Source organism: Nymphalis io, chromosome 19 (genome assembly GCF_905147045.1).
Source record: "Nymphalis io chromosome 19, ilAglIoxx1.1, whole genome shotgun sequence".
NCBI classification, from domain to species: Eukaryota; Metazoa; Arthropoda; class Insecta; order Lepidoptera; family Nymphalidae; genus Nymphalis; species Nymphalis io.
Window position 1 is genome coordinate 3,268,811 of NC_065906.1, and position 19,276 is coordinate 3,288,086.

General features: G+C 33.4%; 1 protein-coding gene across 2 annotated transcripts in view; it reads right to left on the reverse strand.

The window, feature by feature from the left end:
- Positions 1-19,276, reverse strand: part of LOC126775758 (uncharacterized) — a 508,990-nt gene that overhangs the window by 1,008 nt on the left and 488,706 nt on the right. Inside the window, exons 6-24 of one of the 2 annotated variants that reach the window (XM_050497841.1) lie at positions 16,233-16,310; positions 15,777-15,853; positions 15,403-15,467; positions 14,444-14,621; positions 9,262-9,398; positions 8,616-8,820; positions 7,650-7,814; positions 7,034-7,227; positions 6,307-6,403; positions 5,600-5,848; positions 4,689-4,963; positions 4,173-4,300; positions 2,752-2,906; positions 2,412-2,612; positions 2,067-2,211; positions 1,641-1,842; positions 1,183-1,318; positions 873-999; positions 304-436 (exon numbers count right to left, since the gene is read on the reverse strand). In XM_050497841.1, the coding sequence (XP_050353798.1) occupies positions 304-436; positions 873-999; positions 1,183-1,318; positions 1,641-1,842; positions 2,067-2,211; positions 2,412-2,612; positions 2,752-2,906; positions 4,173-4,300; positions 4,689-4,963; positions 5,600-5,848; positions 6,307-6,403; positions 7,034-7,227; positions 7,650-7,814; positions 8,616-8,820; positions 9,262-9,398; positions 14,444-14,621; positions 15,403-15,467; positions 15,777-15,853; positions 16,233-16,310 (2,947 nt within the window). Of the gene's footprint in view, positions 1-303; positions 437-872; positions 1,000-1,182; positions 1,319-1,640; positions 1,843-2,066; positions 2,212-2,411; positions 2,613-2,751; positions 2,907-4,172; positions 4,316-4,688; positions 4,964-5,599; positions 5,849-6,306; positions 6,404-7,033; positions 7,228-7,649; positions 7,815-8,615; positions 8,821-9,261; positions 9,399-14,443; positions 14,622-15,402; positions 15,468-15,776; positions 15,854-16,232; positions 16,311-19,276 lie in introns of both variants that reach the window. The other variant, XM_050497840.1, reaches the window with a different exon arrangement.

Consider the following 19,276-nt stretch of genomic DNA (forward strand, 5'->3'; position numbering starts at 1 on the left):
TACTAAATCGGTGTCATTAATTTATGAGTCTACAGTCCCTCTTATCTTATAAAAATATATTTGCAATTCTGTTAACAGTATTCTGACAATAGTAGCTTCTTCTGCATTTCCATTTCTTTATACAGTCCAAAGAAACTGGCGTCTTAGCCTCCTCTACTGACAGAAGTCGCGGGTGTGACGTACTTTCCCATTAAATCGATCACGATTTTACCCAACTTGATGATGTAGATATGTTCTAGTTTTTACTTAGCCTATGATCAAAATAAGTAGTTTTTGAACGGCCTGAGGTGATATAAGCCGTACCTGTGCAACCTGGCCGGGCTCTCCAGACCCGGTGCTCTCCAGTATGAAGTGAGAGGGGACACGGGTGAAGAGTTAGACTCCATTAGGCCGGCCCCACCTCTACTTTCCACTTCGCCGCCTTGTTTTATGTATACTGTTTTAGTAATTTTAATCAGTGTTAATTACCTATTATATTTAAATAAATATATTTATTTGGCTTAAGTAGCCGCGATGGCCTAGTGGTTAGAACGCGTGACTCTTAACCGATGATCGTGGGTTCAAACTCGGGCAAGCACCACTGAATTTTTATGTGCTTAATTTGTTATTATAATTTATGTCGTGCTTTGACGGTGAAGAAGAACATCGTGAGGAAACCTGCATGTGTCGAAGTTCACTGAAATTCTGCCACATGTGTATGCGACCAATCCGCATTGGAGTAGCGTGGTGGAATAAGTTCCAAACCTTCTCCTTAAAAAGTAAGAAGAGGCCTTAGCCCAGTATTGGAACATTCACACTGTTACTGTAAGTATATTTGCAAGATACTTTAAATCTTTACAAGATACTTTATCTTTGTAAGTATCTTTACTTACGACTAAGAGACGTGTCACCAGCGGGCGATTCTTGCCAGTCGCGGTGTGAAGGTAATGAAAATACTTTTCTCGCTGATTGCAGGCATTCTTCATCGCGAATGACGTAGCATATGAGCATCGTTATACCCTGTAAATTTAGAATAAAGTAAGCGCATCCCATCCTCCTAACAAAACCGTACACGTGTTTTTTGAAAAAGTGACAAGTATTCGCGAAATATTTTCTGAGTTTCTCTTATGACATAAAAAAGTATCAATTAGTTTACATTAGTCTTTTCGGACATTTATACGGTCGATAGGGGTGAAGGCTTACGTTGGAGAGCACGGCGATGGATAGAACGAGCACGTGCGCCAGCGAGCGCGGGCCCGGCTGCGCCCACCACACGCCCGCCGCCTGCGCCGCGCTCGTCGTGCCGAGCACCGCCAGCGTGTGGCGCACCACGCGCGCCCTGTACACAGAAATCGATAGAGATTTCCGCAGAAGCCAATAAGAAATAACCATAATCATCGATCATATTAAAAGTAATATTTTTTTAGTCTTTAAAGCAAATATTTATTTGATAAAATATAGTATAATATTTTGATGGTATTTGAAAAGCACACGTATATTGTGTTGTAGCAGACAAATATAGCAATATAATATAGCAAATTCTTAAATTTTCTTTTTTTTCAAGTTGATTGAAGTACGATTTCACAGTGGTTCAATCGAGTGAGTTCGCACAAGTGTGTGCAAAATTCTTATAAAAACAAACATGGAGCTTTTAAAGTTACCTATCTCGTAGATAGGTCCTTCTCTCAGCCGGGACCTTATGCGTGATGGTTCGTAGCCTGAGAGCGGCGCAGACGGCCAGGGCGAAGCAGAGCAAGGCGAGCATGGCGCAGCCCGCCGCGCACACGGCCTGCGCCGCCGCGCCGATCTGCAGCGGGGCGCCGCCCCACAGCCGCGCCGTCAGCCACGCTAATGTGCACACTCCTGGAAATAACATTACATTTTAATTTTGTACATACGTCCAGAAAATTAGTGACATTTCAAGAACGTTAACAGCCTTAAAAAAATATGTATTGACCATTTTAACCTAAAATATCAAAATTTGGCGTAGGGTGACCATGAATTTTATATTTAGCTTGCATTATTCTATTGCTTTCGTATATAGAATTTGTTGTGACATTTCTAATAATGGTTCTTTGCATCTTCACCTGCAAGTAGAGCAACGGACGGCACTCTTTGCGCCCGACCCGCTAGCTCAGCTTGCAAGAGCAGCGGCTGCGCGCACAACGCCGCACATCCTGCGCACCAGCACGCCGCGCACACCCAACCCAGAGCACCAGGACAAGCTTCTTCCTGTACAAGTTGGAAAACATAAGTAAAACAAGCCAACATTTATGATATCATTGAAATTAAATTCGAATTGTCATAAATTTGTTAATTAAAAAGATTAAAAATTTGATTGAATAAATTTTGCTATGAAACTATGAAGACATTTAAATATTCTCGTTATTTTTTGTTTTTAAGTTTTTTTAAATATTTTTTTTATATAATACCTGTCTTGTGTCACATTCTAAAAGCGTTAGCACAGCAGCAGAGTGGGTTCCTGCTGTCGCCGCTTTTAAAAGTACAGGTAGCCTTGCCTTTCTTCCTGGCACTAGACTTAGCAATTGTAGTGCTGCCGCGGCGAGACACATGGCACCTCCTAAACCGACCGTAATCTTCACAACTCCTCGGAGATCTTTTTCTACATCCGTCTGAAAGGGTTTATTGTAAGCTAACAATAATAAAAATAGGTTCACAATTAAATCAATACATTAGCGTATTTATAACATTTTATTTCATTAAATACGTTAATTTATTTTTTATTAAAAATTATAAAATAATGTTACTTACAAGGGTAGATCTGGCGATGGTAAAGAGACCGTAAGTTCCGAGGCCACGGCAGCGGCAGGCGACATGGGTCGGTTCTGGTATCCGCACCTCACATGCTTTGGTGACCCAGGTGCTTGGTTCGGAGGGCGTTCGTAACCCACATACCAATTTGGAAGCTGAACAAACGTAACAAACTAAAGATGATAATCATTTACAAAGTTTAATAACATATGGGCATGGATGCCAGAAATATTTATTTATAAATGTGCAGATATTGTATAAAAAGGAAATGTCTAAATATAAGGAAATGTATAAATCGCTGTAAGTGGTTTATAATGATAATCCGACCACTGTGTGTTCGACGTCCTTCAAAATGGCAAACATTTACGGATTATTTATTTTCTTAAAGGTATCTAGTAAGGTTTTGTTAAGTGCAATAGTTGCTCTCTTTTATTATTGGAAGCCCAGTCTTGTCTTAAACTAGTTCTTGAAAAAATTTAATTACTGGTCCGTCACGTATTCTTTTTCTTTATAGCATAGGTAGGACGAGCATATGGGACACCTGATGGTAAGTGGTCGACGACGCCCGTAGACATTGGCATTGTAAGAAATTTTAATCATAGCTTACATCGCTAATGCCTTGCCAAACCTTGCCAACCTTGGGAACTAAGATGTTATGTTCCTTGTGCCTGAAATTAGATTGCCTCACACCCTTCAAACCGGACCTTCAATACAACTATACCAAGTATTGCTGTTTTGCGGTAGAATATCAGATGAGTGGGTGGTACCTACCCAGACGAGCTTGCACAAAGCCCTACTACCAGTAATGTTCCAAGAATTGTTATGAATATACCTTCAGTTAAATACATATCACATTAAAATGAATTGGGATACCTGTCCTATACAAATAACATTAATATCGTACAATTTTACAATGTAATAGAAATAATACAGAAGGTAATTTGGTACATTTAAATAACTATAAGCGTAAGTTAAAAATAGATTTAAGATGAAATTCCAAACATTTAATATTAGATTAATAAAACTTACTGCTTGTCTTGCTTAATAACACTTAGTAAATTAATTGATGTTGAGAACAACAAAGATAATTAATAAACGGTAAGATCAAGAAAAACTTTGTACAAATTTTATTGAGGTTATAGTCATATGGCGTTACTAATAAACATACACAGTAATTTCTCTCTTTCTGTCATCAGTAAAATGACATTCGAAAGAAGAAAACAAATCATTCTGTACTTATACAAACTTTATATAACGTTATTGTGAGGTCTCCCTTTGAGCTTAATAATGTTGACATGGAAGACAAATAATATAGTTAACGTTACTTAACCCAGATAAAAAATCTTAGTGTATGAGAGTTGTTTTAAAACGGCCAACTTGCTCGTCTTTCTTTCTAGAATGTTCATGAAATATGTTCTCACCTATGGCGGTGTAATTTTTGGAGTGGACAAATAGTAGAGTAACGGTATGGTGCAGGGTAACGTCGATGTGGCTGGCGGCGAGCTGCACCTGCGCAGACGCCAGCCGGTACTCCATTTCGCGACCGCTCCTAGAATATGACGCGCTACACACACGTCACAGGGGAGAGAAGTGTCTAAATAATAATAAAATAAAACAAAAAAAACTAAAATAAAATACAAAATAAATATATTAAATAAACAAAATAAAGTGATGCAAATATTATTATAACAAATAACAAAATAAAATAATATTACATTTTTTCTTTCCCCTGTATTATTATACGTTTATAATTTTATAATTAGCATACGCTTTTTTACCTTTAAAAATTAACACTTATAATTTATAAGCTAATGTTTGAAAATTACTCATTTATGATATCTTTTATGTACTCATTATATTTAATTTAAGATTAATCAAAATATAACAAATGAGGTTCCTTTCTATGATCCTTCAACCAATAAATTAATAATACTTACTTGAATTCAATAGATCTTCTCAGAGAGGGAAGTCGGGCAGCTATGTTATGATACTGGACAGCTACAACCGACGCATTCCCAGTTCTAGCCACTAGTTCTACACCTGTTGATGTTAGCAGCCATTCATCAGAGCTAGGATTTGGTGTGAAGCTGAAGTGAGCCGCGCTGTCCTCTCGCACTTGCTTAGTCTTTACTGCAAACTCTTGATAATGAAGATCGAGATTGTCTCTCATAGCTGCTGTGTCTACTACTGCATTTTGGAGGTCGTAGATTTTCTGGAAAAATTAATTATTCTTACCAATAAATTTAAATTATTAAAACGTAGTCACCAGACTACGTTTTTAGTAAATACATTTATTTACATTTTCTTCTTGATTAATATATTTTTGAATACTAATAATTTCTTAATGAAGATACATTTCGTTTTTAAACTATTAATTTGAATTTCATTTAAGTAGGTTCGTGTGTTCTCGCGGTAGAAGAGCAAGAAACAACTTCGGCTTAATCAATTTTACGATCGGTACGTTCAACTTTGTCTATTATAATAAATCTTATAATACAAGAATATATAAGATGGTAAAAAGTCCTGGAGTTCGTATTCGTATGTTGTTGTATTTTATTTGAGAAAAATAGTAACAAATGAGTAAGATACTCATATTTCTTACAATATTATTCTTACAATCTGTATGAAAAATTTAGATTTTTTGATTGTGGCAAATGACGTGTTCCTCCTTTTCCGTGGCTTTGACAATTATTTATTTATTTTTTGTAAATATAATAACGTAGTAATTATACATATAACAATACTAAATGTATTGTTTTTTTATATTATGTTCTATGTTTAATTTTCTATTTATTATTTATTAAATAAATATCACGTTAATATGGATTTAATTAAAGTAATATCCCACCTCTTCATCCAGGAACGCGTCGGGATGTTTAAGCAACGTGTCGTAAATGATCAGAAGGTGTTCCACGCTGTCTTGCTTATCTTTAGGTTTCCCGGCGGAAGATTGCAAGTATTGTAGCATTTCTCTTGCGTGTTGAAGTGGGAGGGTCCCTTCTCCGGGATGAGCTGGTAAAGATCGTAGAACTGCCCCGTATTGATGAGCCACGTTAGAGACATTATCCCAGGAATAGCCGTAGGATATACGCGTAAACTGCAAAAGTTTTCAATATTTATAACAGCCAAACAACGCCTTTATCAATGTTGTTCATTAGTATGTGAATGTATGAACAGAAACTTGTATTGATTCTTATGAACAGTAATGATTTCACGTTTTGGAATATGGATTTATCTAGTCAGTCAGTCATATATTTCTGATAACGGATAGCATGTAGTAAATAATTAGTTGTATTCTATGTTATATATAGAAAATTGTATTTAAAAAAAACAGTTAAGACTTAGTTTCTTGTCGGTTCTTGTCGGTAGAATCCATAATTCACGTCGGTGTTAGCATTTGATAATTTAGATGTACTTGTGGAATTCAATTTGTAATTAGTAATTTGATTTGGTCTTTGAAAGAACAGACTTTTAAATTAATTTGTATTAAATCAGAATTTATAAAAAATAATATGGTTAATCTAGATGAAGCTTTTATGAGGAATGCTTATTTACCTGTTCATGGATGTCTTTCAATGAATCAGCGACGCATCCAGAAAAGTCCGGTAGATTCCATTTCACACCATGTTGACTTGTTTTCGGTTCACAAAACCTAATAAATATAAAAACTCTTAAATAAAACTCACACACTAAGAAAGTAAACGAATTTGCAGACTAGTTAATATTTCTACAAATAAATTTAAAACTTCGGAAGTTAACTTTATTAGCAGTTTAAAGCTATTGAAAGACTTAATCGAGGTTACTAATGAGACAGGAAAACTCATTAAGCAGTAATTCTGTTTTATGATAAATAATTATTTAAAGCCTTTAATGGGGTACAACTTTCTTTTATTTAAATAGGAAAGTATAAAGTCTGATATTGAATACACTTTTTAATCGTTATCAATATACGTTTGCGGTTATTTATCTGTTTATAGGTTTTTATACTTATAATATATGACGGTGTATATGTGATAAAACGGGTTTTTCTTAACCAAATCGCGGATTCAAAGCCTTGCTAATCAATTGAGTTTTTATGTATTTTATGAGTTATTAGTTTATTATTCATTTCGTCTTAGACGGTGAAGGTATAATGTTTCATCTGTCGCAAGGAATTCTGCCATATTTCTATCCGGCCATTGGAGCAGTTTGGTGGAATATGGCGAAATAAAATTTTGATGGTATAATTTATTATTTTATAAGTAATCGAATAATGATTTTGGATAAAAATAAATAAGTATACCTTGTTGATTCCCCGTTATGTCCCGGTGGACAAGCCGCAGATGCGTGAGCTCCGGGAGCTGTCTTAGGCCAACGTAAGCCATGAGACGCTTCACTTTCACAAGCCTCGTCCTTGACGCCAAGTGCCCACATCGTCACTCCCTTCGCATTAGTGCCAGCTACTGAGGATACTTGACAACGAAACTCGCCAGATTTCTAAAAATGAACCGAGATGATTCCGTTTTGAATAGTACATATATATTTGTTTTACCTTTCCCCTATACGTTTACTATATCTATATTTTTACTCATAATATACTCATTAAGAGGATACAATGTGTTAATAAATGTGGAATGGAATGGAATTATATAACATAAAAGCTAATTCATTTAATTAACTGTTATGTTTTATATAATATGTATTATTTATGTAACATACAATGTAAATGTAGTTTTAATGATGATTGTGTAAGTTAAATTATATCCTACAATCAATATAGATTGTAATCCATAAAAACCCTTGTTTGAAGATGGGGATTGGAAGGGATGGGGGGACAGTTGTTTTTTTTTCATTAAAAATATCTTAATTTTCTGGACACTGTATACTATTTAGTACAGTATATTGTAACTAGTACTAACCTGTACATTATATAGTTTCAACACACTCCCAGCAGGATATAGATCTTCCCAAACTTCACGTCCTGGTGCTAACGGGAGAAGTGACCGTTCTCTCGCCCAACTAAACCCCAATGCGCCGTGAACTCGACCAGCGCCAGCCAAACATGTGATGCTTACATTATCACCCTAAAATATTGGTAAATATTTTGATAATCGGCAAGTTCAATTGATATTCTCCTTATAAGATCAGCTATTCTGTAAGAACTCACTTCATTACTTACTCGTAAAATGCTGACAACCGACTTATGGTGTATACAATTTTGATGCGTGTATTCTTAAAATGTTATAAGAATGATGGTCGACGTCGTGAAATGTCGGAAAGTGATATGAGTATCACTTTCCGACATTTCACGACCGTTTATTGCATTGATTTTTGAATTGAGTTTTGAATTTATTCTTACAGAATAGACCTACAGCTATCAAATACTACAAAAGTTTTTGTGATCATTTGTTATTAAAAAGAAAATTGTATATAATGGGTTCATTAGTTTTTATTTGAACAAAATTATGTCGTCGTTTTCATTTAAAAAAGTGCTAAATAAATAATGATTGAAAAGTTCTCTTATTGCGGATACTATTTGATTACATTTATTTTATTTTTAATTTGAAACAGATTTATTAGTTATAATCATTGGAGCACACAAAATAAATAGTTTCAAATGTTTTTATTTAATTCAAATAAAGTGAACAAAGTTATCGTGAAATATTTTAGTAGTTACAACATGAAAAATATCATTCATTCTTCAAAAATTTCGAACGTTCTCGATTTAAAAAAAAACTTTTATAGAATGAACGGTTTGTTCATTTAGATAATAGTTATTGCCATATTTGAGCTATGCCGTATTGATTTTTCTCAAGTTATACTACATACAAATGTACTAGGTCTCAATTGGAGATAATGCATTTGCTGGTAGGAATTATACAAACCTTGTTTACGGTAAGAGTTGAAGGTACAAGTCGTATATCAGGAGGTCTAAGTATAGTCAGTCTAAGTGCACTACATCTTCGTCTACCAGCGTCATCTGCAGAACATGACCATCTTCCGCTATCAGATTTCTTCGCTTCTGATATGCCAAGCACTGACATTCGCCGCCCTAATGCATCTTCCGCTACGGTGCGTGTCCATATGTCCCTGAAAAATGGATCTTATAAAGTAAGGGAATAATATATATATATATATTTTATTTAAAATACGTAGGCAGAATGGAAAATTGGCCACCTGATGATATGTGATCAGCACCAACTTTGGGAATTAAGATGTTATATGTCATATATATGTCCGTGGGTGGTACCACAAAGCTTTATTACCAAGTTAAATAGAAAAAGTATTTTTTTATAAAAATCTAGGCGGCCGATAAAATATATGATGAGTGAGTGATACCTATTCAAACGGGCTTGCACATAACCCTACCAGCAAGAAAATTAGCATATTTTCCTATTTTATAAGCTAATTGTTATAAATTATACAAAAAACTACTTTTATGCGATCTCGAAATAGAATCTTTATGTATTATAATATGTGTGTCTTCATATGTTATATTAATATCAATATAAAAGATATAGAGTAATTTACCTTGTTGTACCATTAAAATTCACTTTGATCCCATCTTTATACCAGGTAAACGCTATTTCTGGTGATCCATACGCCATACAACTCAGGATAAATTCTGATCCCTCCCACACTTCTGGGCGCTGGTTCACGATCAATGTCTGCAATAAAAGACAAAATTTACATGGCAATACGCGAGAAATACTGGTAGCTATGGAAACATTTTACTGCGTAATGAAATTTTTATGCCCCAATCCATGCACTGTACGATATTTTACGAGTTTCTTATTACGTTCGGTCGGATTCATTGACAAAGTTTAGGCGGAACAACTTTTTGTTGAATAATATGCATGTACTTTAGAAATTTGAGTTATTTAAAAAAAAACATAGGTGGTTTATAAATTTTATCCATGTATGAATACTTTATACTATTTTTATGATATTATTGATCTTTGAAATATTTACATACTAGGTTTTGCGCGCATGTTAGGGTATTATGGGGGAGGGGTATGTCAGGTGTCAGAGCGTCACGGTAGCATGCGAAAGCGATCCCGTGGCACTTCACGTCAAGACGGAAAGGGTACCGCTGGTTTTTAGTGGGTATTCCGATGTTCAGGGTGCACTCGGTGCCTTGGACACTGGTGAGCCCCACATACTGTTCTCGTGGGAGAAACGCGAAACGCGTTTTTCCAGGAAAAAAAGGGGTATGACTAAACACTATTCGGATTATACACATAAAATATTTAAATTATTAGGTAGAAGTGCGACCTTAAATTAAAAAAAAGGGGTGTGTGGTTTTGGTAACTCGCAAATAGCCATATTAACATAACAAAGAACCAGTTATTTTTAAATCGACACTTCAACACTTCTAGTTTATTTATTTGTATACTAAAATCGTAACTAACCCTACTTATTTTTCATACAGTATCAATTTGCATCGATGGTATGCTAAAAATGTTGTATAATGACCATTCAATTGAATGTATGTGACCCTGTTTTATGGATATGAAACGTTGTTGGATTCTATTTGAGTTTTAGCTAAATTCGCTCGGCTATATAACATCAGTGTTAATTCAAGTTAACGCGGTGTTTAGTGCAATTGGCAAAGAGCCAGTTTGTCTTAAGCTACTTTTACAAAGTACTTCATTTTTGTTAAATTTTGTATTATTTTATAAATTTTGTTAAATGTATTAACATTAATAAAATTATTACAGTAGTATATATGTAATAAAAAATTATCGATATCGATAAGGGATTTTTGATATTAGTCGGAAGAACGCGAATTTTAATCATTATAAGTGAATCCGAACAAAATTAATCCTTACTAATATTATAAAAGTGAAAGTACGTTTGTTTCTTTTTCGTCTTAACCACTCAACCGATCATTATAAAATATTGTATACTTATTGTCAGGGATACAGAAAAGGACATAGAGGACCTAAAACCTTCTTCCTCATACGAAACTAGTTATAGTAAAACCAAACAGATATCGGCACTGCTTACATGTGCTTAATTTGAGCTTATAATGCATCTCGTCCCCAGCGATGAAGAAAACATGAAAATGCATGTTTCGGATGAAATTTGCCACATGTGTTTATCAATTTGAGAAACAGCGTGGTGGAAGGCTATGAGCTCCAAATCTTTTATATTAGAGGAGCTCTTAAACCACCAGTGAGATATTTCAATTTTACTTATATAACTTACTAAAAAAATTATACAATATAGTCATAAAATTTCTATATTATGTTTCAATTAAACAAGTTTCAACACTTCGCTGCAATCGTGTAGATATTCTCTTAGTCTATCCTTAAACTTGCATGAAGCAAATAATTAAACTTTCGACGAAGCGACATCAGCCGACGATGGCGAATTTTATAGCCGAGTTAAGGACGAAGTTTTGAACTTTTGATCTTTTTAATGTAATAGAAAATGTTTTACCACAGTTTTACACAAGTTTTGATATTAAATCCTATTTTAACTAGAATACAATTATGGTTTGTGTATTTTAAAATTGAGGCGCTTGCCAAACTCTGGTGTACGAATTATTATTTCATTTCAAGCTTTAAGTTATGTTAGTTAGTCAAAATAATATAGAGAATGTATTTTATAATGTGTAGGTATGAACATGTTTATGTATACGAAAACTTGTCGTTACACGTTACCAATGAGCCGCTTTTTATAAAATAGGTATGCGGACGGGCAAATGGGTCGCCACCTCCAAGAAATATTAACCATTCAATAAATAGCCTATGCGCCACTAACCTTGGGAACTAAGATTTCCCTTGTCCCTGTTCTTATACTGACTCATCCATCAAACCGGAACACAATAAAAAACATTGTTTGTTTGCCGGTAGAATAACTGAAGAGTGGGTGGTACCTACCCAGACGCGCTTGCAAAAAGTCCTACGATGGTAGGTAGGACAGCGTAACTACATCAATAAGCTTACTAACTTTTTTTTACTTGATGTAAAAAAAGTAGTCGTTTTATTTGTTTTTAACGATAATTTTCTTTTTACCCTGACGTCAAATCAATGAATTAACAGAAAGAGTGAAATCAATGTTTGTTATTTGTATATAAATATATCCAATTACATGCAATACTTGATTGTTTTTTTTTTTTTATAGAATAGGAAGGTGGACGAGCATATGGGTCACCTGATGGTAAGTGGTCACCAAACGCCCTTAGACATTGGCATTGTAAGAAATGTCAACCATCGCTTATAGCCAATGCGCCACCAACCTTGGGAACTAAGATTTTATGTCCCTTGTGCCTGTAATTACACTGGCTCACTCACCCTTCAAACCGGAACACAACAATATCAAGTATTGCTGTTTTGCGATAGAATATCTGATGAGTGGGTGGTACCTACCCAGACGAGCTTGCACAAAGCCCTACCACCAGTAAATAAATTATCTGTAATTGTAAATAACTAATAGCAAGGCGTATTTTTTATATTTACATCTGTAAAAAACATGCCTGGTCACTTAAATATCGTTAGAGGTGTTTCGTAAAAACATAACGCTATGCTAAATATCATTAATAGCAAGTACACCAAATAGTACGGCAAAATATCGAAAAAATAATGGTAGTTTTTCAAGACATAATGATAACAAATACAGTGAGCGTTATATATGAAAGTGCATCGGGAAGCAGGTGGCCGCGTTGTACATGTTGCAATAAATATTGAATTCAACTTTCTAACTTTTTACTTATATTCCTTACACAAGTTTGTACGGATAACTCTGCGGTAAGAATTTATTGGCTATTTACTTCGGTATTTTATGTGTGAATTTTATCTTACATGTTTTTTATTGTTAGTATCAAGTAAATTACCTTTAAGCAAATAAAATAAATATATATATATTTTAAATCATGTCTAAGTAATTTTTTGAATGTGTAATACGGATAGGTTAGCAAGTGTTTCGTTGAATCCATATAAATTAAATCTTTTATCATTACTTACGGCTTTACGTGCTATCCGAAGCACAGGATTGAAGCTAACTTTTATACTCTCGTCTTCTACTGATAAGTGTATACGTATAATTGTAAATATCAATATGGTTATCAGTAAAAGAAAAACATTCATTAAATATATTTTTTATAGTTTATTGCCGACATTTTTATTTGTCATGTCACACAAATCGGCTATATACGGCTTATACATTAGCTAAATAATGACTTAGAATATCTTTAAATCATTTCACTTTGTGACAATATTATCTTTAAAAGAGTTACGTTTTTTTTTCTTTTGTATTTTTATAAGTATTATCCACAAATAATAAGATTGAATCTTGTTTCATTCACGTGACAACACTTTATCTCCTTGTAAATACAAATATAACGGATAACCGACATTTCAGCTCCCATAAATCTCAAGGGCTTTGTGTGAAATCGGTAACGTCTCGTCTACCCGCTTGTCGTTCACAATAACTCACTGTAGTTTACGAAGCTGCGATAAAGCCTAGAAAATATTTTACCGAAGTCAGTGGACAATAAATACGATGATCCCGAACTACATTGTACTATAAGTATGTGAACTTAAATCTTTCATTCATTCGCAATTCAGTGGATTTAATATCTATGATTCTATCTCAGTTTTTAACCAACCATCTGTCTCGGTTACGTCCTGGCAACACTGAATATATACTGTCAAATACTTTAACATCGCTTAAAATATTAAAGCCCAACTAAACTATTTGAGACGCAGTAATTTTATAATTTTGTCATTGTAAATGTCAATTTTAAGGTCACTTAAATGAGAGCGACTCAAAATAAATTATTTAAAGTAATACCCGTTCCCGTTCTGAAATCACAGCGCTGTACAGCTTAATGATGTAGGTACACCATTTTAATCTGAGATCATGTCGTTTTGTTTTATTTTCTGTTTTTAAAGTTATGCAAAAATTAAATAACATTAAGTTTAAGAAATTGTAACTTTAACTTTTGTCTTCTCTGTATTTTACTGTGGTTACAAATCAATGCCTTATCTATTCTATTCAATTCTATTGCCTTGCGAACTCCACCTTAAATGTTTGAGAGAACAATTACAACTATATATATTTTCATATCTCATACATATTTTTCTATCGATTTACACGTCGCACGCCATGGAGGCGACTCTTTAAGGAGATTTCTTTTAAAATAAATATAAAAATTGAATTCGAATGAATTGCAAAACTTTACATTACCATATGAAATACATAAGTAATTCTGAATTTTTATCTTAATATACTGGCTGTATTTGTTTTTCGTGAATAATTTTTAGTGGGGAGTGGCTTGAAGTGGTTTTTAAAAGTTTTCAACATTTTACCTACGATATATCTAAAATATTTTTAACGAATAAACTACAATAGTTGCTCAGAATAAATGTTAGTATTACTAACCACTCTAGTTGGATAGATAACTAACTCGTGGTCGGAATAGATAGTGTTAATTTACTTGCTGAAGTTAGCAAGAAGATATAACATAGAATTGTACAACCTCGAAATATATATTAGCTTATTAACATTCCAATTGAAAGTTATGTATGGGTAGTACAATTATGATTAATCTCTACATTTTGAGATTGATAGTTTGTTTCTAAGAAGTGTATGTTAGTCAATGATCATCTAAAAGTGTTAATGAAATTCTTGCCATTTATAAAGCTCAAAGAAATCGACGAGAAATAAAGCATCGATACAGATGTAATTATAAATAATAACTTACGTGTAAACTAAGTGCCGGTTGCATATCGAAGTGCAGCGTAGCGGGCAACAAGCGCAGACGGTCGGTGCGTGAGCGTGTAGCGGCGAGACGCGCGAGCGCTGTTCGTAGTGCACCCGCCTCACGCCGCGCACCCCATACACGTAACCAAACCGTTCGTGCACCGGATGCTTCGGGAGAACTGGAGAATACGGTTTGCACATATTATTTTTATTCGAACTTTAAGAGTCAGTACACAACTAGCAAAGCGTAGTTCAGAACATGCTTGAACTGGTTTAACATACGGCGTACAATTGCTCGAGCCCGTACACGTATGTTCGAGAAAATGCGTATAAGCAAGTAGTAAGTAGTATGCTCAGGCATATTTTGCGCACTTGTTTTTACTTTATGTTTCCTTTGAGGTCCTGTCTAATAGTTTATTTATTTCAATGTTTTTAAATAAATGGCATTAAAAAATCTTTTTCACTCCTCACATATTCTGTCGTCACACAGCAGTAAACATTATTGTAATGTGACGATAGAGTTTGGGATTGAAGTGTGGGTGAAACTAAAGGAACAAAGAGCGTAACATCCTAGTTTTTTTTTTATAAAATAGGAAGACGGACGAGCATATGGGCCACCTGATGGTAAGTGGTCACCAAACCCCCTTAGACATTGGCATTGTAAGAAATGTCAACTATCACTTACATAGCCAATGCGCCACCAACCTTGGGAACTAAGACTTTAGTTCTCAAGGTCTCAATGCACCACGCATTGGTAAGGTAAGGAATAGTTAATATTTCTTACAACGACAATATCTTTGGGCAGTGGTGCCAACTTACCATCGAAAACAATATAAAACAGAATTAAAGAAGTACGAACCAATAAGCTCGTTTCTACATTAGACATAATAATATGAAACTTTGTAACCAATATTTCTTAATGAAACATCTGTAAAAATGAAAACAAAGTAAATAACTTACCTTATATTTAAGATTTCGATATCATCGTGTAGCGTTATATTAGAAGCTCTCAAGTAATTTGTTATCTGAAATAGAAAAATATGTTGCTATTATTATTATTTTTTAGTTCTCTTGTAGTCTGCAGACGTGCACGCACGTGCCTCTGTTGTATCTCTGTTCATCGGTTAACAGCTATTATATTGCTGCCTGCATTTTCATTTTCAGGTATGACAATCATAATTTTTGGATCGGATTTTTAATCTTAGTAGGATTCTTATAGGTTAGTTTGGATGGTGTTCGACCAGTCTGTCCATAATAGGGTCATTCTAAGGCTATTATTATTTAAATTTGTTCTATTATTCAACAATTCGATATTAATAAATTTTTCGTTATACCTGCTTAACGATTTCTTCAGATATGTTGGTGTCACCTTGGTCCATTATTTGTAATCTTGTTTCAAATCGGGCGGATGCTAAAAATACGAAGGTCGTTTTTTACTACATTGGGCATAAAAATATTATTTAATTTAATCTTTTTTTTCATAAAGCTAGGTCAGGTACTTTTGAAGATATTGAAGATTTTCTAACTGACCCTTTTTCTTTGCGGTTCAGAGCATATCTTGAAAATATCGCGGATAGTAGTTTTTTTTTTGGTTGGAAATTACACTGATAATTTATTGTAAGCCAGCCAAACCTCGAGGTGGCATTATTCCAGCAGAGGTATATTTATTTACTTAGTGTTAATTTCCTCTATTTTGTTCGATTCAAATTTAACGCGAGTATAACCGAACGGAGCAGCTAGTTTATTTATATACAGTAAGATTTATTTAATGAACTGTCACTGATACTTACAAACATCAGTGTCTTTAGGGTTGCAATCACATGGATTTCCTTTTGGACAGCCCTCAGAGCATTCCTCGATTCCGCACTCTAAAAAAGTTGATACATTTCTCAATTTACAAAAACAAGAAATAGACTTTACTCACACACATATTAAATCTTGACCAAATAAATACATAGGTTTAAGTTTTAAGCCGATATATCACTTCGGTGGACAAAGCACATAAATAAAACTATAGTAGAATATCTAAATTTATAAATATTTTAAAAATTTTAGCGGGGTCAGGTTGGCAGGATGCATCCGAATCACTTACGTAAAATTTATATATGTTTCATAGGGTCTAGAATAGATTACGGCAGTTTTATTTATGACACTAGTAGTAAAGTTAACTTATCTAAACTCGATAAAATTCAAAACCAAAGTCTAGAATGTAGAATGATAGGGGGTATTATAAAAAGTACTCCTATTCATATAATGGAGAGCGAGTATAAGTATTCTCCCATTATTCATAAGCAGGCATGTTTTAGCAAACAAATACTGTTTAAAAGTGCAATCTTGCTCAAACAATGTCACAATAGATCTTTTAAATGAACTAGGTACAATTTGTTCTAAAAATTATTGGCAAAAAGGAAACCTTTAATAGTATTTAGATTTTTAGAGACAAAAGATAACAAAATATAGCCAGTAATAAACTTGAAATGTTTTTATTAGATACGTGGATGCCGAGAATAAATTCACAAAGTTGTATTAAGCATAAACTACTTTATGTCATTTATAATAAAAAAAAATTACGAAGTAAACGCGATTAAATTTAAGGCATTAGAAGATTTAAATGAATTGTATGGAGATTTTGTTAGAATATATACAGACGGATCTAAAAGTAACGATGGTTCTGGTGCGTGCGTGGCGTTCCATGTTCCAATAAGAAATTTTAAAGAAAAAATCAGAATAAACACTAATCTTTTGTCCACAATGTCAGTAGAATTGCTGGCTATTTTAAAAGCACTAACATATATTCAGTCTATGGGCTTACAAAATTTCGTTTTATTAACAGACAGTTAAAATGCATTACTCCACCTCAATCGATGTGTTTTAGGGCGAAGAGGATAACCCATAGCACAATATATTAAGCAAATTGCACCAATTTCAGTGTAATGATGTTAATGTAATTTTACAGTGGATTCCGTCTCATATATGCATCAATGGTAATGACGAGGCTAACCGTTTAGCAAAAAAAAGCAATTTTATCAGGAAGGGTAATTAATATACAACCAAGATTATTCTGAAGTTTTAATTAAGTACAAAAAAACACATATATGGTAATTGGAAAGAGTATTTCGATGAAATATCTAAAAATAAGGGAATTTAGTATCGAACAATTCAAAGTGAGCTTCCTCACATACCTTGGTTTAACAGGTATAAAATAAAGAGGTTATATATTATTACAGCTCATCGTCTGAGATCTGGACTTATCTCTTCAAAAAGCTTTGGTTTCCTTATGAAAAAAATGGATTCTCCTAATTGTGATGGATGTGGACGTTTTGAAAACCTTTATCACTTGTTGATTAAATGTGTCAAGACACAGAATCAGAGAAAGTAACTCTTAAATAATTTAAAAGTATGTTTGTTCGATGTTGGAATAGTTCAGAGAATCTGCTAGGATGCTCCTGGAATTTTATCTAATAACAATAAATAATAAGTGATGTTACACAATATAGAAAAGACAATAGGACTAACGTGCCTGTGTAGGACAAAAGTCCCTAAATTAAATAAAGAATAAAAAAAAGTTTAAGTTTTATTTTTACTTATATTTGTCATATATGACAGTCTAATTGTTAAAAAGTTAAGTTTTTATACTTAGTGTACTTCTACATAAATATAGTAGATTAAGAAGAAGAAGAAAGCTTAATCACTATTGTAAACTTAATTTGATTTTTATAAAATAATAATATATTCTATAAATTCAAATAAAATTTAACTATTTTCTATTACTTATTTTGACAATACGTCTTAAGTAATTGAAACTAAAAAGAAATCTTAGGTTCGGTTGATTTAAGATAAACGTGCTACACGTGATATGGAATCGACAGGACTGCGTAGTCGTCGTAATATGTACCCCCGGTATATGTTATGTTTATGAAAAACCCTCTGATTGCATCATTAATAATAACTTACATAGTTATAGCTTAATATTAATAATAAAAATTAATTAAAAGTTAGTATATCATAGATTCGAATTAGATTCTTATCTAACGATAAAATTACATTTTTTTATTAATTTAATATCAACTGAAAAGTTAACTATTTACTCGACTATTGTAGTGAAAACAAATGGAGGAAATATATTATTACTCTCTCGCAATAAATAAATCGTAAAACGGAAATGTAGGAAAACACCTACATCAAACTGCGAGATTGTTTCTTGTTTTTCCAAGATATCCCAAAAAATACTGTAAGCTGGTATTTACTACCATCGTTTCGTCCAAATGTTCATTAGCTGACAGCAAATGACTGTTACGGACGAGCTCGAAATGAGGATATGGCTAGGAAAATGATGATGTTATCTCATAGAATCGTTAAACTTAGAAGCTATTTATAAAAACTGGTTTTATGGTTTAAGGCTTAATGTGGATGTATTTTTATAAAAAAATAAAGTTCGTCTTTCTAGACGAAACAACACTATATATAGTATTGTTTCGAAATAACAGTAGAAAGCAGGGCAGTTTGTGTGTTTAGTTATTAATTGTATAGGCTTTAAGTAATTTAAAGTACCCAAATTATATGAAAAAATGGTGTATAACTGCTATATTTAAAGAGTACCTAAAGACTTCGAAGAATCCTTCGTATTAAAATAAATTCAAATAAATCATTTTCCATGTAAATGATAACGAAATCCTTACTAATGTTATATATGCGAAAGACAGATTGTTAGTTAGATTTAATAATATTATGGCATTTTGCAAACACATTGTCAGGATACATAGGGAGGGTACTTAGTATAGTAATAAATAAGTTTTTTCTTTTTTCTCGGGAAAGCCAGATATATATTTTTCAA